This window comes from Pelophylax lessonae, assembly GCF_965119305.1.
Source record: "Pelophylax lessonae genome assembly, chromosome: 8".
NCBI classification, from domain to species: domain Eukaryota; kingdom Metazoa; phylum Chordata; class Amphibia; order Anura; family Ranidae; genus Pelophylax; species Pelophylax lessonae.
The window spans coordinates 45832464-45854122 of NC_138775.1; the positions used below are offsets into that span (position 1 = coordinate 45832464).

General features: G+C 41.9%; 1 protein-coding gene across 1 annotated transcript in view; it reads right to left on the reverse strand.

Moving 5' to 3' along the window:
• CFAP20DC (CFAP20 domain containing) overlaps positions 1-21659 on the reverse strand; it is a 476046-nt gene that overhangs the window by 58726 nt on the left and 395661 nt on the right. The window contains exon 16 of the mRNA XM_082266497.1: positions 10594-10655. Coding sequence (XP_082122623.1) covers positions 10594-10655 — 62 coding nt within the window. The remainder of the gene's footprint in view (positions 1-10593; positions 10656-21659) is intronic.

Here is a 21659-nt window from a genome sequence, read left to right on the forward strand (position 1 = left end):
TGCAATGCCGTTCAATGAAAATGTGGACACGCAAAGTGGAGAGAGGAGGGGGAGAATCATAAAGAGCAACACAGCTTATCTATAAGCAAAAGAAGCAGAATGATGAGAAAAGGAGAGGATGGAGTTCCACTTTAGGGTAAGAAATATTCATGATAAAACCAAGTTAAGCAACTAAAGCCCATGGCTATTTTATGCCGATCACTTTTGTCCTAAGGCTAAATTTGTAACAAGTCAAAATGAGTCCTGTCACGATGACCACATCTCAACTCTTTGTCCATCAGCGTGATGTATTTTAATTATTTTAAGAGCAAATTATATTCTACGAGACATTGTTTGCAGTGAAAAACCTGGAGATTAGTAGGGTTAAAGTGCAAAATAACCTGACCCCTGTGAGGCACAAATATGGATAATTGAGATCATTAGGCGGCTGAGAGCAAGGTCTGAAATAAGAGTTTTACGGTCTATTACTCCTGTTATGCCAGGATCATAGAAGACAAGGGAATAAACACAACTGTTTCGAAATGATGATTAAATAACATATTCAATAACTGACAACATGTAATGATCATTACAGCAGCGGAGGATAAAAAAGGTTATGTTGGGTTGTAGACAGTAATCATGATCTGGTTCCTCAACTCCCTGTCCAAGGCTTAAACACCATGCAACATGAGCTCACTTTCTCTGCTGGAAAATATATTATCATAGAGCAAAATTATTATTATATAGGATTTATATAATGTAAACAGTTTGCGTAGCGTGTTACAACATGTGGACATAAGTTACAAAACAATTTAATACAGGATGAATCAGAGTGCCCTGCTTGTTAGAGCTTACAATCTAAGAGGGGGGTCAAGATGGGGCTGATGGAGAAAAATAGGATTTCCTATACAGGAGTAGGACTAGGCAGACAGCACAAAAGCTTGGCTACGACCTGTGGGCCTTCCTTAGCTGGCATACCCTGTCTCTGCTTAGAGATACTCAGTTTTGTAACAAGCAGTAACAGATGCATAAAGCTCCTTAAAAGGGTGGGTGCTGTGTCTGTCAATGAACTTAGAGAAAAGAATTTGACGATCAGTACAAAAATCCTATTTTCTCTTCCATTCATTGACAGACACAGCTCCATATTTTTCACCATAGGGATGTCCCAAAACTGTGCCAAACGTGAGGGGTGGGAATACCAAACCCAAGGCTAAACACAAGCCAATCCAGGTAATAGTAGCTCAACTAGAACAACAGGAGCCCAACCTGAAATACAAAGGATGCCAAATGTCAAAACATCCATGTTGTTAAACTTCAAACCATGCACACCTGTAACACTGACGCCTGATAACAGAAGGCCCATGAAGCACTAAGTGCCTAAATAGAATGTGCTATCACAGGGAAAGGGGAACCCCACCTGAAAGCGAATAAGCCTGGGTCACCGTCTGTCTGATCCATCTGGAAAAGGTATCAGAGAAAGCAGGAATCCCCTTCCGTGGCCCATCTGTAATCACAAAGAGTGAGTCTGACCCCCGAAGGGACTCAGTAGCTGGCAAATAGCTTGAACATCATCCAGAGTATAAAAGGCAAATACCCTAGGATGAGCCGGCCTGGGACACAAGGACAGCAGCACAATGTCCTCATTCAAATGGAAATCAGAGACAATCCTTGGGAGGAACGACGCCCGTGGTCACAGGACCAACTTAACCCAGTGAACCACCAGATAGAGAGAAGGACAAGACAAAGCCGCCAACTCCGACACCCTGCGAGCAGAGGTGATAGCCACCAAAAAATCAACATTTTGTGAGAGTGTAAGGAAAGGGATCTCCCATATGTTTTCAAAGGGGAGATTTTGAAGGACCAACAGAATCAGGTTGAAATTCCATGGTGACAGTGGAGAACTTACAGGCAGAGTAAAATAATCGACCTCGTGAAGGTATGTACGCCCCAATGAATGGGAAGCCAAAGGTCTTTGAAAAAAGACTGCAGAGGCAGACACTTTGCGTTTCATGGTGCTCAACGCCAGTTTCTGATTCAACCCCGTTGAAGAAAGGCCAGAATCTGAGCCACGAAAAGGAACAAGGATGAACTCTGCGAACCGCACACCAGGAAATGTACGCCTTCCACATACGATGATAAAGCTTTCGATATGTAGATTTCATCACCTTCAACATGGTTGGAATCACCGAGCCAGACAAGCCCCTGTTTTTTTGCACCTGGCTCTCAACAGCCAGGCTGTCAAAGCCAGCAACTGTAAAACAAGATGGAAGATCGACCCTAGACAACAGATCGTTCCTGAGAGGAAGCCTCCAGGGGACATTGGCAACCAGTTACACCAGGTCGGTGTACCTAGACCAGAAAGGCCAGTCCAGAGAGACCAGAATGACCAGAATCCATTCATCCTCGATCCTGCGTAGAAGTCGCAGAAGAAGCTGGAGCGAAGGAAGTGTAAATTAGTTGGTACAGGCTCCATGGAGCCACTAGAGCATCCGTGGTGTCTGCCAGAGGATCTCACGACTTGGCCTTGAACCCCGACACCTTCCCATGGAGCCGGGACGCCAACAGAGCCACCTCAGGGGTGCCTCACCCTAGACATATCTGATGAAACATGTCCGGATGAAGGGACAATTTCCCCTGGTCCAAAACCTGACGACTGAGGTAATCGGCCTGCTAATTTTCCACTCCGGAAAAGTTCACAGCGGAGAGGGCAAGAACAATCTGCCCACTGGAGAATGCCGGACACCTCCAGGGCTGCAAATACACTCCTTGTGCCACCCTGGTGATTCAAAAAGCCAGGGCCGTGGCATTGTTTGACTGAAGCCGCACTGGGAGCCCCTGGAGCAGCTCCGCCAAATGATCCAGGCAAAGCCTGATCACTCAAAGTTTCAAGACATCAACAGGCAATCTGTACTCTTCCAGCGTCTTACAGCCCTAGGTTGAGTTTAGTCCCAGGACCCCTCTCCACCCAGACAGGCTGGCATCTGTCGTGACCACTGTCCAGTACAAGGGGAGAAAGGACTTGCCCTGTAGCAAGGTTGGGGAGCGCAGCCCCCAGACCAGAGAACTCTTTGTCCCCCGACTCAGGCAAATCACATTATCCAGCTACTTGGGACAATCTCATTTTGAAGGAGTCACTTGTAGAACTGTGCAGACGGAACCGCCTCAAATGTGGACACCATCAGGCCCCAACTCTTGCATACATGCCCGAAGGGACACCACTTGTGGGCTAACAACAGTTGAATCACAGAATGCAACTTCTGCAACTTTCCCAGAGAAAGGAACACTCTGGCTAGAGCTGAAACCAGAGTCAGCCCGAAAAAAAATCGAATCCGGTCGGAACTAGGGCAGACTTCTGAAATAAATACATCGTAATGTTGATTTTTTTTTTCCATTCAAAGCGGACTGTTGTTCAAAATGCTGTATATGAAAAGTGTTTAAAAACTGTCTATGGAATCACTGAAATATTTTTTTTTTTTTTTTTGTTGAAAGTTTATAATTAAATGTGGATTTTTGGGCTATAAAACTAAATGCAGAGTGTTATTTTCAAAATGAGCCTATAAGAGATTGCTAAAAGATGTCTTTGCAGTCTGTACAATATTCCTTCATTTTAACTGTAACAAATATTCCTTTTTTTTTTTTTTTATTGCCCTAAAAGCTGCATAAGGTATGTATTTTAGTAAACATGAACTTTTTATGAACTTCAAATAAACTTTAATTAAAGCTTCATTGCCTGTTCCCCTTGCCTTCCTTTCCCTGATGCTAGCACCTGCACCCAATTAAAGAATCGGCTCAGGAGAGGACATTGATGGATCCCTGGACAGGTAAGTGTCCTTATACTAAAAGTTAGCAGGTGCAGTATTTGTAGCTGCTGACTTATAATCTTTGGGGGGGGGGGAGCCTGGAGCTCCTCTTGAAGGTAAGTAGAGGCACTGGAGGTTATCTAGAGAAGGGAAGGGGGATTAAAGAGCTATATTAACAGTTTTGTCAGGATTGATACATTCATATAAAGCACTAGACAGGATAAGAGGACTGAAATACCCTTTCTGGAAAAGAGATGCTACTTTAAAGTCTAGAGTCCTGTATTGGCCATGTAACTGAAAATCTGGCCATTTAGTCATATGATATGATAGGCTTTGTTTATAGTACTGGCTTAGAAGGGAACCAGGACTATTGTTTTCTTTGGGAAGATAATTATTTTACCTCCTAATTTACTTATTTATCCCACTACTTTTTATCATTTATATCTAGCCACCAGTGGGGTCTCGCAGCCTCTGCTCTGATTTTCTGTACAGACCCAGTGCAGAGTGCAGAGGAGGAGGCCAGTACTATCAGAGCAGGAGGCCAGTACAATCAGAGCAGGAGCTGTGAGAGCCTACTGGAGGCTAATGGGACAGGCACTAAGAAGAAGACATGCAGAAAGTACTGTATTTTTAGAAGGTTTTATTCTTTTCAGCTTTCTCAGTACCTCAATTAACAATAGAGAAGACAGAAAATGACTGGCAGATCTGGTTTGACTACAAAAGTAGATTTTGCCCTGAATACAGAGTGTGTTCAAACTTGATTGAGAAGAGTTTTTGAACTTGATTTTTCCACCTGATGATTCAAGCTTAGGACTGCACACTGTGAATTCATTCTGGGAATGAATCCATTCCTGCAAAGGGAGCTTGATGTGGAACCTTGTTAACTGACAGATTTAGGTCCTGTATTGATGGGTTTTGAGCTTCTGTCAAGGCATCAGTTTGACATTAGTTTGAGATGCTTCTGAGATCATTTAGAATTCACTGACCACCTTCTGACCTGCATTTGACTTTCTTCAAGTGTGTTTTGCATTCCTATAGACTTGTAGGGGACTGCAAAACTCTGAAGTGAACAAAAGCCTATTTATACAAGCCCTATATCACATAGATGGTGGTCAATTTTGAAAGAAAATTTGAATAAATATTTTCAGGGTTAAAAATGATCAAAACCTGGGATTTCCACAGAAAACAAGGGCAGCTGACAAGTATGGCAAAGGTAAATACTGCATGCTGTACAATCAAAGTATGGATGTGGCCTAGAAGAGTTTTTAGAGATATATTACATATTTACTGTATAAAATATAGTTTAGCCATATAAATTAACTCCAATAACTACCATCTTTTATTAAAAACTAGTTTGTATTTGTTGCTGCCTGTAAATGCTTTTAATTACGGTAAATATATTTCAAATTCCAACATCCTCCCCCAGGCAGCACACCTAATGATTAAGCAGGACAGGATGTACGTGTTCTTGAAGCATCCTTTTGAACAAAATATGACATTTAACATTGTAGGTAAACTAAATATTCAACACAAAAAATAAATTGATTTCCTTTAATCTATTATAAATCAGGGTCACAGCCAGAGCCAGGCATTCTGCAGAACGGGTAGCAAGGGAATAATTTATGAACTAAGCTAAGGCAGTGGGTCATCGTGCAGGGATTTTGAGTTATAATTTGGTCATCAGCTCTGTAAAGCCCAATTATATTACAGAAGGAGGCCCTTCCAAGTCTAGTGTAATGCTTTAAGAAGTTTTATGCCAAAATAGTTTTATTTCCTGATAAAAGAGCACAAGCTAAAAGAACACAAAAAATGTTCTTTAATTTTATGGCCTTTAAATTAGACGCTTGCTAATAGAATAAACTCAAGCAATATGTGATGTTGGATAGATACAGCAGAGGGTCATTCTGGCATACTTGGGATTACTCAACCTTGACCTTGACTAGCTTAAAGTTGCCACTTATTCTATAGTAAACAGTCAAAGCTAATAACGAGAGCTTAAGTCATATGTGATTTTGGAAAAATATAGTAGAAGGCCACCATGTAAGGAACAATAGGCCCCTATTGTCTCTAGTGATACTTGGTTACTTTGGATGACTCAACTTTGACCTTATTATTACTAGCGTAAGTTTGCCAAGTAACTCCTCAAGTCATTTTTAAAGTATAAAAAAAAAAAAAAAAAAAACATATTTAGCACATTTCTGTAATACATGCATATTCCCCCATGGTTGCCCCCCATAAAAATGCTGCAAGTACAAAAAATACCTGTTGATCTGTCAAAAATCCAATGAACTCCTAACTATTTGAGCTGACAACACAGTTCATTTAGCTTTTAGATGTAGAATTATTAAAGGGTATTAATAAAGGAAAGAATCTAGTAAATGCCCATCTTTCGTACTGTCTTTGTCAAAAGAAACCTTTGCCTGCAGATGTTTCAAAATCCAACACTTCCAGGAGCATCAGTTTTCCTGTTTACCAGTTGCGCTCAAAGGTTCCTCCCACTGCTCCCTACATCACTACAGGCCACAGTTGTAAAGTAGATGGATTTGGGTACGGTTTCTCTTCATTAAAGCAGCATGGGCAAGAGATGAGTTGCTTTACATTTTTTATTTAGGTTCTTCAGTCTGTTTGGAAAAAATTAAGTCAGAAGCTACAAATACTGTAGCTGCTGACTTTTAACCTCTTTACCACTAGCCACTGTGCTACTACTGCGGCACAGTGGCTCGTTATCGTCTAGCGACGTAGACCTACGTCGCTAGACTCCTCCCCCTGTAGGCGGCGCTAGCGCGCCGCCGGAGGCGCGCTCCCGCTGTTTTCATTCACAGCGGGAGTCAGGCCAGTGGCGATTGCCGCTGCTCTGCCCCGATCGTCGGGGAATCCAGTTTGGAGATCCGCCCGCCTGTGTAAACAGAGCGGGCGGATCTCCTAAGTGACAGGGAGTGACAGATCGGAGTGTTCAGCATAGCTGAACATCCGATCTGTCCCTGGCTCACTCAGTCACCTCCCCCCACACATGTTAGTAAGCACCAGGCATACATTAACCCCTCCCTCTCCAATAAAATTAACCCCTTCCCTGCCAGTGTCATTTTTACAGTAACAGTGCATATATATAGCACTGATTACTGTAGTAATGTCACTGGTACCCCCAAAAGTGTCAAAAATGTCAGTCAAGGGTCCGATCTGTCGGCCGCAATGTCGCAGTCCCACAAAAAAATCGCAGATCGCCGCCATTACTCGTTAAAAAAAAAAAAACACCAAAAATGACAGAAATCTTTCCCTTAGTTAGTAAACGTAATAACTTTTGCGCAAACCAATCAAAATACGCTTATTACGATTTTCTTTACCAAACATAGGTAGCAGAAAACAAATTGGCCAAAAAGTAAAAAAAAAATTGGTTTTTACATCTTTTTTGGGGGGAATGTCATATGAAAAAATGTTAAAAATATTGTTATTTTTTCAAAATAAACGCTCTTTTTTTGTTTATAGCGCAAAAAGTAAAAATCGCACAGGTGATCAAACACCACCAAAGGAAAGCTCTGTTTGTGGGAAAAAAAAGGACGTAAATTTTGTTTGGGTACGGCGTCGCACGACCGCGCAATTGTCAGTTAAATTCGCACAGTGCCGAATCGCAAAAAGTGGCCCAGACGTAAGACAGCAAAATGCTCTATTGGTAAAGTGGTTAACAAAAGGACACATACCTGTCTATGAATCCAGTGATGTGCTCACCTGGGACAGTTCTTTGGATCCCACACTCATATGTAAACCGTAATCGCATCACAACCATGAGGTATCACCGCAAGCGTCAGAGCAGGAGCAACAATTCTAGTACCAGACCATCTGTGTAACTCTAAACTGGTAACCTCTAGAGGCTTTTACAGTGCCACCTATGGAGATTTGTAGGTACCATAGTTTGGCTCCGTTCCACGGGCATACCCAACTTTAAAGTGTCCCATGTTAGGTATCCATTTTCTTGGCGTAACATCATCTTTTATGTTTTACCAAACAAACTGGGTATTATACTGTGTTTATGTTAACTAAAACAATAAAGTGTATTTTTTCCTGAAAATTTGTGTTTAATAAACTGCTGCACAAATATCATGTGACATGAATTGCAACAACAACCATTTTATTCTCCAGGGTCTCAGCTTAAATAATATATATATATATATATATATATATATATATATATATATATATATATATATATATACAGTATAATCTTTGGGTATTTTTACATGTATGAGAGAAATCTCAGAACTGGTCCAGACTGATACTGGATGAAATGGCATTAAAGGTTTATGTTTTTTTCTAAAATAACAAGCATGTCATACTTACCTGCTCTATGCATTTTTCTTGCACAGAGCAGCCCCGATCCTCCTCTTCTGGGCCCCCCTCCCAAGAGCTTCTGGCTCCTCTTGCTTTTGAATCCCTTACTATGAGGGCACTCCGAGAAGAGAAGGAGCAGACAGCACTGGTAGGTGACACCAGAAGAGGAGGTAGGGAACTGACCTGTGTAATAGTATTGCAAAGGGGGGATGTTTTATCTCTAATAGAGCAAGATAGTATTTTTTGCCTCTGTCCCTGTGTGTCTTAGAAGGGGGGAAAGGTATTGGTGCCTCGGGCCAAAAAGGGGTGGGACTTTTACGGGCAAGTTTTATATAAAAAAAAAATCAATATCAATATATAAAAAAATCAATATATTAATAAATGTAAAAAATAATATATTAATAAATATAAAAATCAATCTATAACCCAAACACTTTTGTACTGAATATATGAATGTTATTTCTATCCATGATTTGGAAAGAACAATATATGCTTCTACATTTTGAATAACTTTTATTAATTGTAAAGATACATTTTTTAGATTTAAAATAACAAACGTGTTATACTTACCTGCTCTTTGCAATGCTATAGAAGGGGGGGAAGGTATTGGTGCCTCAGGCCAAAAAAGGGGTGGGACTTTTACGGGCAAGTAAATTGTACACAGTTTTATATAAAAAAAAATCAATAGGATTTATTCAAAATGTAGAAGCATATATTGTTCTTTCCAAATTATGGATAGAAATAACATTCATATATTCAGTACAAAAGTGTTTGGGTTATAGATTGATTTTTATATTTATTAATATATTATTTTTTATATTTATTAATATATTGATTTTTTTATATATTGATTTTTTTTATATAAAACTGTGTACAATTTTCTTGCCCGTAAAAGTCCCACCCCCTTTTTGGCCTGAGGCACCAATACCTTTGCCCCCTTCTATAGCATTGCAAAGAGCAGGTAAGTATAACACGTTTGTTATTTTAATTCTAAAAAATGTATCTTTACAATTAATAAAAGGTTCCAGAGTTCTGTGACAGAAGTAGGTACAGAGAGTTAAGGTTGTTTGTCAGCTGGCCTACCTATGGTAAGCTTGTCATCAGTGGGTATGACCAGGCTTGGCAAAAAAGGGAGGCACTGTTTTAATAGGTTCCTTAGGAAGCCCTTCCTTCTCAGAGAGAGGCTTTGTTGTGGATTGTATCAAGTACAATATTTCCAACACACATGTTCCTAAAACTGGCTGTATATGTAAATGGGTGCTACAGCAACCACTGGCTGAAAACTGAAGTTTTTATTTAAAGTGAGAAGCATGTCAATAGCGCACCAAGGGTCTCCAGAATGGGTCCGAAGTTTTGTTTAGTGATCACATCATAGTTACAATTGGGACATTACACAGCCTCGCAGGACCCATTCATACTTCACACTCGCTTTGGGTGTGGCTAGGTCACTTGTAAACAGACCATATGCCCATGGTGAGAAACAAGAGTTTAAACCTTGGCAGTTGAGGCCACATGAGTCTGAAATGTCCTGCTAGAGTCAAACAGCTGAAATAAGGATCCTCCCATTTTGTGGCTGCTGTGCTCAAGTTTATGCTGTATGGTGTTCCTGGACACAAATGATAGCCGAGTATCTGTAGAAGCCCCGGAGGAGCATTTGGTATTCCACCTCCTTTTGTCCTACCAAATGAAATTATAGAAGAAATATAGGCAAAACTTTAAGTAAGGGAGAGGTATAACCCCTGTCAGTTTTTTTTTCCCATTTGTGCCCCACTGGGGAGGTTTACCTCCACTTCCTGTTTCACAACCAAAACAGGAAGTGAGTGGAAATCCCTGCAAATTAGGATAATCCCTTGGGGCCTCCCAGGTCACCAGAACTAGTCTCCCCCTTTGGAAGATTTACCTTCTAATACTATTCTGGAGACAACACAACATTTGGGATTTTCTTTTACTTTAATTTTTAATGATAATGGTAAACAGGACAAATAGAGAGGGTGAATCTCCCTAACTGGGGGGAACAGACCACAACAGAAACCTAATAGGTGTTCTAATCTCTCTCCACTCTATCCAAAACTAAAAAAAAGTTTTTAAGTGTTTAGAACTGCGAATACATATAATGGTCCTGCATTCCTTCTGCAGGAGAATATAAGGCATTTACCTGGGGACAAAGGAGTCCTAAGGGGAATTCCCTCTTGTAGTTTTCAAAAGGCTCTAAAGATTTACCATCATCAAGGAAAAAGCTGTTACTCCCACTCAGGATACCAGTAACCCTGACGCGGTGCTACAGGTAGTAGCAGACATAATGAATGCAAAGTAAGGATCGCCTTACCCCCCCCCCCCCCCCCCCCATCCCATCAAAACACCCACATACATAAAAACATTTTTTACTACTGGAAAAAAAGCAGGTCCATTGCCCCCCTTCATACTTTCCAGCAGTGTGCCTATTTCAAAGTTAAAGGTCTACTATTTTTAAAGAAATGCAAGCTTTCCTTACCGAGGGTTGGATTGAGCCAGAGGATTCATCTCTGTTTGATAGTGAGATCCCTGATTGACAGGCTGAAAGAGGCAGAAAAAAGGCAGTCAGGAATTAAATTGCCAAAAAAGTGATTACAAGATGTCAAAGCTACAAGAGAAATGAGACTGATTTAATACAAGTAGATGTGAGGATCTGTAGTCTTTGCAGTACAGGAATATAGAAATGTATTCAAAATCTAATTGCTTGAATTCCTGGGAGACACTGTGCAAAGGAATATTCCTGCTTTAAGCACTCCCTGGGTTGCAGTGTAGACTAGATTGCCACCACTAAATGTAGCACAAGGCACATTGGGCATGCTTATATAAGTCTAATATTGGTTAAATGGCAAAAGTGTAACTTGTCTGAAGCAAATATGGTGAATATTCAAGTAGTATGTATTTTCAGTCCTTATTGTAAAGTTTATTTAAAGTGGAATTACAGGATATATGTAATGTAATAATGTTAAAATTGCTCCCTCCCTCCTTCTAACACCTATACTAACTAACTTGTGGAAGACAGATCTGTATTCCTGACCTATTTTTAGGCCCTTTTGGTCTGGTCATGTGATCTCCCATGTCAGCCAATGGCTGGCTACAGGGAAGGGTAGAGAGCACTCCAACAATGTCTGGAATGCCACTTATAGGCTTACTATGGGCCTTCCATTGTTGGCTATCCCTCCTCTTCCCCAAAGACTCCACTAGCTGACACAGGGGGCCTGAATGCTGTGACTGGCCTGAAAATAAATAAGTATACAGATCTTTCTTCTACTGGTTAGTATAGGTGTTAGGATGGGGTGGGAGATTAGTTAGGTATATCCCAGAATACTACTTTAAGGTAGAACTGAGGGAATTTATTTATTTCAATTTTGGATAGAATAAGGGATAGTTATAACCCCTGTCAGTTTTTTTTTTTCTTTTGCCATCTGGTTCGCATTGGGGAAATTTCCTGTCACTTCCTGTCCCATGGCCAAAGCAGGAAGTGAGAAGAAATCCATCCAAAGCGAGGGAATCACAAATTGTCACCAAAACTAGTGTCCCTTGTAGAAGATTTCCCTTCTGTTCCTGTTCTGGTGTCAATGCCCAAAATGTGGGATTCTGTTTTACTTTCACTGTTGGTGAGAATACTAAACAGAACAAATAATGGGGGCACACACAACAATCTATATCAATATTGGCCTGCAACGCTGATCAGTGTATTTTGAGTAGGGGTAGACCGATATGTTTTTTTCAGGGCTGATACGGATACTGATATTTTGGCCACAAGGTATCAGTATCGGCCGATATGGGCTGATATTTTGTACATTTAAAGTAAAAAAAAAAAATAAAGAAAATTTTTTGACACAAATCTGATACTGAACATGTTCATTTTTGTTTAATACTTAATGGCTGGCTTGCTGGCACCCTGTGGTGGTGTCGGAGACATACCAAGTGTGTCTCAGTGAGCATAATTCCATACCCCGGACTGCAATATCTACAGACCAGAGGACATTTAGCTGCAGAGCGCCCTGACTGCTCAGACACATATACTGGTTGAATATCAGATTGTGTATGCAAATCACTGTTTAAAGCCATCTGTATGTTTGCCTGCTTCGCCTGCATGTCTGTCCGTTTTAGTCATATGTCCGTGCCGCTTCACATGATGTCTACTGCTGTGTTCTATGTTTAAAGATTTATCTGGAAAGTGCAGCCATCCAATACATGTCCATTTACCAGAGGAAGTTTGTGGTAGAGCCATCAATTGCCCTTGTATACCATATGGGTGTGAGGACCCTGCACCTTACGGTCATATACGGAGACTTTTGATAACCACCAACCAAAACTTTTACATAAAAAAATTTGCTCAAATATCCCCAACTGGATGTTTCTACTGGAGGTGGCTTTATCCATACATATCATATCCACACTCCAAGAGTACTACAATTAACTTTATTTTTACTATGAATATTTTTTGATTTTGATTTTCAAGTGAATGTTGGATTTTTCAATGTGCCATTGGGGTGGTGGGTGGAGTCTATAGCGTAGTGGCGCCATTTTTCATCAGACAGGACCTTTTACAGTGCTTCATCTTCATGTTGATTGGTTATTCTCTCATTACACTCTGTGCAATGTTGATGCTGTTGTTTTAACTTTTATTTAATAATTTTTCATTCAATAAAGCTCCATGTGATTTAATTTACCTCACCCTCGTTGTAGCCATACTTTGCAACTGCTTTTCTTCCACTTTTGTTTTTCTTGCAATTTCTGAGTTGCTTGGCACACAGGCTATATGCCGCTGGGTTTGAGGTAATATATTTCTCATATATATGTATATACATACATCACACCCCCATACCCCATTGAGGTTTGAGTGGGCTTCCTAAGGTCCAGTATCCCTCCCCCCCCATTCCCTTGGAATACTGGCTGGCTGGCACCCTGTGGTGGGTGGCTGGCTGGCTGGCACCCTGTGGTGGGTGGCTGGCTGTCTGGTACCCTGTGGTGGGTGGCTGGCTTGCTGGCACCCTGTGGTGGATGGCTGGCTGGCACCCTGTGGTGCATGGCTGGCTGGCTGGCACCCTGTGGTGGGTGGCTGGCTGGCACTCTGTGGTAGGTGGGTGGCTGGCACAGGGGCTATGGGTGGCACGGGTGGGGCAGAGCCTGTGGCTGGCTGGCTGGCACAGGGCCTGTGGGTGGCTGGCTGGCTCACTGGTACAGTGCCTTGCCAATAATCGGTCTATCCCTAATTTTGAGGGAAGGAAAGTCTCCCTGCTGTCAGAATACAATAGCTCAGTGGGAAGAATTCCTCCATCCACATACAGTGTGTGGATGGGGGAATTGAGTCCGTTTTTTTTTCACTTAATTGGTTGAATGAAAAAAAAAATCCTGACTAATCTATGGGTTGCCTTAGGCACAAAAGAATCCTATTTAATACATTTGCAGTTCCATTCAAATAGCAGGTTTGGATTAAATTTCAATTAAGTTTTCAAATTAGTTTGGTTGATCCAAAAATGTCAGGAAAAAATGCTCTAATGAACGATCTACGGATTGAACTAAATTCTACTGGTGTATGCTAACTACATTTGTAGGTGCCGCTCAAGGCTCCACCAGATCCTCTTATATAGCAATACCTTGGAGTGCAGACAAGGACAGAGCTCATCCTAGCTCTAGACATCTCATGGAAAAGGGAAAAGTCCTGGAAGTTGCACATCTCTGAAAAACCCTGTAAGAAAGAGTGCATGACAGCCTTAGCCTGGGCTTCAACCAGGCCACCCCCCTCCCCCCAACACCTCAGGCCATGCATGGGATCATTATACCCATGACTAAGCTCTGTGGGCAGAGTCAAATGCGTTAGGGCATGGCCTGGTTGGAGCCCGGGCTGAGGCTGTCATATATCTTACAAGGTTATTATTATTCAGGATTTCTATAGCGCCAGCAGTTTACGCAGCACTTTACAATGTTAGAGGGAGACAATACAGTTACAATACAATAAAATACAAGAGGATTAAGAGGGCCCTGCTCAGAAGAGCTTACAATCTAATGGGGTGGGGCAGGTGGTACAAGAGGTTGTAACAGTGGGGAATGAGCTGATGGAAGATTAGTTGGCGGTGTGATAGGCTTCCCTGAAGAGATGAGTTTTCAGGGATCGCCTGAAAGCAGCTAGAGTAGGAGATAGCCGTACAGGTTGAGGCAGAGCATTCCAAAGGATGGGAGAGGCCCTGGAGAAATCCTGGAGACGAGCATGAGAGGAGGAGACAAGGGAGCTTGAGAGTAGGAGGTCTTGAGAGGAGCGGAGAGGATGGTTTGGGTGATATTTGGAGTCAAGATTGGTGATGTAGCTCGGGCAGAGTTGTGAATGGCTTTGTATGTTATGGTTAGTATTTTAAATTTAATTCGCTGGGCAATCGGGAGCCAGTGTAGGGATTGGCAGAGAGGGGAGGCAGACACTGAGCGGTTGGTAAGGTGGATAAGCCTGTCAGCAGCATTCATGATGGACTGAAGAGGGGATAGCCTATGAAGTGGTAGGCCTATGAGAAGGGAGTTGCAGTAGTCGAGGCAAGAAATAACAAGAGAGTGAATGAGTAGCTTGGTGGTTTCAGTTGTTAAGAAGGGGCGAATTTTTGAGATGTTGCGGAGGTGACAGCCTTTTGCGACTTCCAGGATTTTTCCCTTTTCTACCAGTGTATGGCCAGATTTATATTGTGAGTCCATATGGTTTAGTATGTTGGTGCTATATACAGAAAATAAAGCATTGAAGTTAATGAGAGATTTTTCATTTCAAACAATTTGTTCTGCTTCTGTGCACTCTCCAACTACCCATATTGTCAGTTAATGGAGAAAGTACACAAGGATGTCAGAGAATATTTTGTCTGTTTGACATTCAGATTGATTTGAACGCAGTGCTTGTTTGACTGCCTAACAAAAAGGTTGCTGTATATTACTGACAATGAGAAGGTTTCTTAGTAAGAGTAATACAGCTTATTAGCAATGAGAAACATTCCACTAACACAGCCTCTATTTAACTGACGGTTAACAAGCCCCCACACAGCCCTGGATTTTCTGCCATTATATACAAACTCGTCCTAACAAATATGAGCACAGCTCGTAAATGACTTTTTAGTTTGACTAAAACTGTAAATGGCAATGCTGAAATATGAACAGATCGAAGGCTTTCACGGATTTACAGTAAAACAGGCTCATTTTTTAGGCTGTAACCACGGCAGATAATAAAGTTCCCAGACAAAAAGAAACAATAACATTAAAATCCCATCCCATTATAGAAATGCTACATTTGTCAGATAAGAGGAGTGGAATTCTTAGCTATTACATTGATTCACTGACTCCACCGGCTCTTTGTTTAGTGATTTACACAGACGGTATCAGGCCGGATTTATTTGAGCAAAGCCCAAGAATTCTAACATTTAAGTGTGGAACTCTAGGCTAAATGGAAAGCAGAAACTGTTTCTCAAAGAAATATAGAGAAAATGATTAAATATAACCAATTTACACTTCCCCATATTTCTTTGTAATATGAAACTACTCTATAATGCCATATAATGTTTGACCCCTGCCTACATTATTGAGCTCAGGTGTTCCAAGTGATGGGTACTGTTAAAACAGCATACAAAGACATTTTAGACAATATTGTGCTTCAAACCTTGAGGCAACAGTTTGGTCAAGGCTCTTTTTTGTTTCAGCATGAGCAGTTCCCTGTCTCATGTGTACTGTACACAACCAGCTCCATAAAGACATGGTCTGATGATCTTGGTGTTAAGAAACTGTAGCTAAACAGAGTCCTGACCTCAACCCTAATGAACACTATTGGGATGAATTAACCCTAACTGTGAGCCAGGTTTTCTAATTTAACATCAGTTCCTGAGCTCACAAATGCTCTTTTGAATGAATAACAAGAAAATCCCACAGACACGCTTCAAAGTCTTGTGGAAAGCCTTCTAGAAAGGTTGGTGGATGTTTTAGATGCAAAGGGAGACCAATTCCATGTTTGTAATGCCTGTGGTTTGAAATGGAATGTCCAGCAAGCTCATTTAGAAGTGAAGGTCAGTTGTCTAGAACATTTTGGCCATATAATGTAGGTGCACTACAATTTGTGACCTAGTTCAGCCTTTTTTAACCGGGGTGCCCAGACACTCTGGGATGCCTTCAGGTTTCTGCAGGGATGCCTTGGCAAAATGCCTAAAATGGCCCAAAATTTGTATGCAAGCCAGCAGGTGAATCTTACCTGCCTTTTAGTTGCACAAAGCCACAGGTTTTCACTGTGCACCATTACAACCTTCCAGCTGTCAGCATCCCAACATCCAATGATATCATCAATCATCAGTTGATAAGAAGGACATCGGTGCCTGCACAACATCCTTATTTGCCCCTAACCTGCCCCTCTCCATCAGCACCAGAGTTACATTAGCTGAGCGAGGGAGAGAAAGTGTGACAAGAACCAAGCTGGTTTGACTTTAAACAATCAATCACAAAGGAAACTATTGTAGCCAGGTGCTTGGCTAAAGACATAGAGCAATTCAGGACACTGTGCTGCAGTGCTCTCTGTGATCCCATTCCGATGCATGGGTTAATATTACCTCACCTCCACCCAACAGGGTGCACTGAAAAGCAGAAGGTTGGCAGAACTCAATCATGAAAGATGTAGTTTGGGGAAAAAAATGTACTATGACAGTTAATGGACTATTAGACTACAATTCCCAAGAACAGCCAGGTATTAGGAGGCAAAAAAGATTTTCCTGGGCTGAATACCAGGGTACTTCCCATTTGCTGAGAGGAGACTGAGGTGCACACACCACTACCCTTGTGTACATATCAACCTAAAACAAGCTTGTGGCACACACAGAAACTGGAGCACTTTTAACCTTTGTGCTGAGGGCCAGAGTTGCTCCAGGCTGATCCAGAAGTGAGCTGACCACTGTTGCTATATCACTGGCTGCGGGCATCGCTGCCATTGATCTATTGTTGCTAGTAGAGACTGAGTACTTAGGGACTGGCCATCTCAATAGCAGCCTTACCAACTGCACGCAGACTTTACTGGGACTGTACTTATGTGCACACTGTAAAACTCGGCCCCAACACTAGCCGGCTGAAGAACTAGCACTAAGGACTACTAACCGAAATAGCTCCCTCACAGAAACATGTCCATAATAAGAGGTACCTCTCTAGGGAGGCTTATATTACACTGTAGTTATTCATACACAAAGTGCACTCTAAAGTGGATATAGCCTACTGTTACAGAGGAGTTATCACAGTGTTGATTATCATTGTCTGTACTGTTTTCTAACCTCTTGCCGACTGCCGCACGACTATTTACGTCGGCAGTCAGCCCCTCACAGGCAAAGCGACGAAGTACTACGTCGCAGAGGCTCTAGGGGGCAAGCGCACGCTGCTGGAGGCGCGCTCCCGCCCCCGCTTGTTCACGGACCCCCCCCCCGCGCGTGTGAGCGCGGACCCGATGTACAGCGGGAGAAAGGCAGGCTGCTAATGTAAACACAGCCGCCTGTCATTCTCCCCTGTGTAAGTGCAGAGATCATACGGTCCTGCTATGTAGGATCATATTTCTCTGCAGTTACACACACAGCCACATCTAATAACAGTAAGAAGCACGCCCCTAGGGACACACTTAACCCCTCCTTCTCAAATAAGATTAACCCCTTCCCTGCCAGTGTCATTTTTACAGTAACAGTGCATATGTATAGCACTGATTACTGTAGGAATGTCACTGGTACCCCCAAAAGTGTCAAAAATGTCAGTCAAGGGTCCGATCTGTCCGCCGCAATGTCGCAGTCCCACAAAAAAAATCGCAGATCACCGCCATTACTAGTAAAAAAAAAAAAAACAACAAAAATGACAAAAAACTTAGCCTTAGTTAGTAAACGCAATAACTTTTGCGCAAACCAATCAAAATACGCTTTTTGCGATTTTTTTACCAAACATAAGTAGCAGAAAACAAATTGGCCTAAAATGTTAAAAAATTTTGATTTTTACATTTTTTTGGGGAATTTCATATAAAAAATTTGAAAAATATTGTTATTTTTGCAAAATTGTCGTTCTTTTTTTGTTTATAGCGCATGATCAAAAAATCGCACGGGTGATCAAATACCACCAAAAGAAAGCTCTGTTTGTGGGCAAAAAAGGACATCAATTTAATTTGGGTACAGCATCGCACCACCGCGCAATTGTCCGTTAAAGTCACGCAGTGCCGAATCGCAAAATAGGCCCTGGTCAGGAAGGGGGTAAAATCTTCCGGGGCTTAAGTGGTTAATGCCCTTTTTTATTTTATAGATTTTGTGGATTACTGGGTTTGTTCTAATTTAGTTGCCTAGAACTCCATTCCATGCTGATAATGAAGATATTGTCTAGTGAACTGAGAGTGACCTACTTCTTTACTTTCTCATCTATGTACATACTGATATTTACTTCAACCTGTGACAATATGTTGGGTTTCTTTACTACTAACCAGCCTGGCGTCATTCATTTGCTTAACCTAGTTTGTCCGAGGGGCTGAGGTTGTTCTAAGAGTCGAGGCAGAGGAACAGAGAACCCATTCTAGCAGGCAGTTATTGCTTGGGTAGTGCTACACTATGAACTCAGATTCACTTCAAATAGCCAGCCATGTATCATAAAGCACTGAACCCTCATTGTTCCATTTGGCCATATGGACATAGGAAGGAACTTCAAACGTGTAATATTTTCCCCTCCCCTTCTGCGCTTTCATATTTCAAAATCCTGCACATGCGCAGATGTGCTACAGGACACTACCAGACATTTGGCCCCTAACAGAGACCTGTGGCATATCTATGCATCCATGGTGGATTCCAGCACATGCACACAGATGCCATTAGGTTTCAGCATTTAGGACCTTCCAATAACCTGCAGCATATGTACATACGCACTGGGATCCCCCCGCATGCACCCCCATGCTGCTGGTCTCTGCTGGGACTCAAATACCTGACAGAGAACGCTTTCATGCCTGCGCACGTGCAGATCTTGGGCACACATGCACCCTTTTGTAAGACACTGCCTTCTGGGATGGGACATGGCAATTATAGTAAACAGTGGGGCATTCCAATATAGGAAAGAAATCAGGAAGTGTTGCGGTGCAAATGGGGAAGAACTAGAAGAAGAAAAGTCTTTGTAATGGTCCATTTTATGAGAAATACCCAATAGTTCTAGGTATAGAGCGGCATGTGACTAATTTCTCACACCCTTTTCGCTATGTAGCACTGGGTGCCTTAGTGCCGAATCACCAGGCTCCAGCACTTTCAGGCAAAAAGTCCTTAGCCCTGTGAAAGCTCAAGCCATAAACTTGAAGCTCAAATAGGGCTTGTTTTCTTTCCTCCAAAAGAAAATGGAGCAGCAGGGGGTGAAGGGAGGTTAAAGCCCAGCTATGGGAAGCCTTAAAATTATCCCATGCATTGGGGCTGCTCCTGCACTGCAAGGGTTGAGTGCTTGTTTAGTCTAGAGGAGAGGAGAAACACTTACCTGATCCTCCACTTACCTGGCAGATGGCACTCCCCGATTCTCCTGTAGTGGACTGTCCCTCAGTGCCATCACATAATATGGACTCTGCATTGGGATGGCATCAGAACCTTAGACCACCACAGCATGCCAAGATACTGTGGAGGGCGGTCTAGCAGCACAGAGAAGCTGAGTATTGGGTAAATAAATCTTCTTTTCTGTGTTCCCTAGACCAGTGGTCCTCAACCATGGCCTACAGGGCCCACTAACAGGCCAGATTTTAGGTATTACCTTGGGGAGATGCAGACTAGAGTACTGCAATCACTGAGCAGAAAATTATATCACCTGGGATGTATTTCAGTTATCTTGCAAATCTGGCCTGTTAGTGGGCCCTGTAGGCCAGGGTTGAGGACCACTGCCCTAGACCTAAGCAAGCAATTAACTCTTGCAGTGCTGGTGCAGCTCCAATGCAAGAGATCATTTTTAAGTTTCCCAGAGTCGGGCTTTAAGTATAAGCAACTGGGGTGGCCGGAACTTTAGTAAACCCATTTCTTTGCCCTTCATAAGCAAATCTTATGTTCAGTTTTAATAGGCAAAATACTCAATTTGTTTTAGATGCAAATTTCTATTTGTTAAAACTTTAAACTGTTCTTATGAATTTAATTTAACAAGCAGACTTACCCCCGAGCTGTCAGAAGTAACCCCTAAGGTACTCAAACCACTGTTTAAAAACTACTACTGCGGATGATGTTATTAAGAAAAATGTAGAAATGAATTTTACAAGATGCAAAAGCAGCTTTATGCATTCACATGCTGAATGCTTGTCAAAATAAAGCTGGATATAAAGATAATACCGCAGTAAAAAGCTGTTTATTACAGAGATATGAGCCGCTGAACTGTAAAAAAAAGTAAAAAGCTAATACAGGTAGGAAGCTAGAAGACTATATAACCTTTGGCAATCTAAAGTGTTTAATTATATAGCATCAATGTCTGCTAACAGGGCAAATAGGCTTGCAGGAGGACAGGCCTATTCCGAACCAGAAGGATTATGGGAAAAAAGCTGTGAATATAGCAAGTATAATTGAACAGCATCCTCGTCCGCCGTTCTTTTTTTCCAGAGCGAGACTCATAGATTCTTCCCAACAAGTTTCTGTTCAGCAAGATGTTTAGGTTGCTAAAGCACTGTGTATCATAAGAAATCAGCATTTTTAAAGTAAAATTCTTAAGTTCACATTTTTATTCTTCTTTTCGTATCTTGTAACTGATTTCATGCAGCCTCTTTGCAGTCTACCTGCACTCCACTGATGTCAACCAGCTAGTCAAGGCTCTGGAGAGATTCAACTTTATTGTTAAGATCCACCCAGATGCCTGGACCAGCAGCTGACTCAGCCTCTCAGGGAACCTGAGCCAGCCCTTTCTGCCCCCTGCACACCCCCAGAGAGTGATGGAGGGGCAGAGCAGAGAGCCGGTGATTGACAGTCACTGGCTCTCTGCTCACTGAAGACCGAGAACTGAGTGAGCAGCAGTCTTTGATCGCTCAGTTCTTTGTATAGAGGCAGCAATGGAAAGATGCAACATTAGGTCACCACTACCTAGGTGAGTATGAATGTGTTTTTTTTAAAGCATGCACTTCTCATTTAACCCCTTCTGGCTGCCGCCTGCTTGATTTTAAATGCCAGGAGGCGGGCAATTTAATCATAAATCGTAAAGCTCCCAATCGCAAACATGCATTTGGAGCTTTCTTGTACCTACTGGTAACTGTGCCAGGAGCGCGCTCTCTGCATAGAAATAGGTTTACGTATTTAAAGCCTGCCCACTGAGAACGGGAACTGCAGTGGGAACTGAGAGCTGCAGATTTAAAAATAATAAACTTTTTGAAATCACACTAACATGTTATAATGCATCTAAACACAAAAATAATATATTTTAGCTTACCAGTCTATGGAAGTGATGGCTGCATTTGTTTTCTTTTTTCAGTCCTTCCTTTATTTTTTGATTCAATAAATTTGTATTAATTTTTAAATTCAAAAGGCATACAACGCATAGAATCGAAAACTTGTAAATGGCAAATTTTAAAGATGCGGGCGCAGCCGCCAT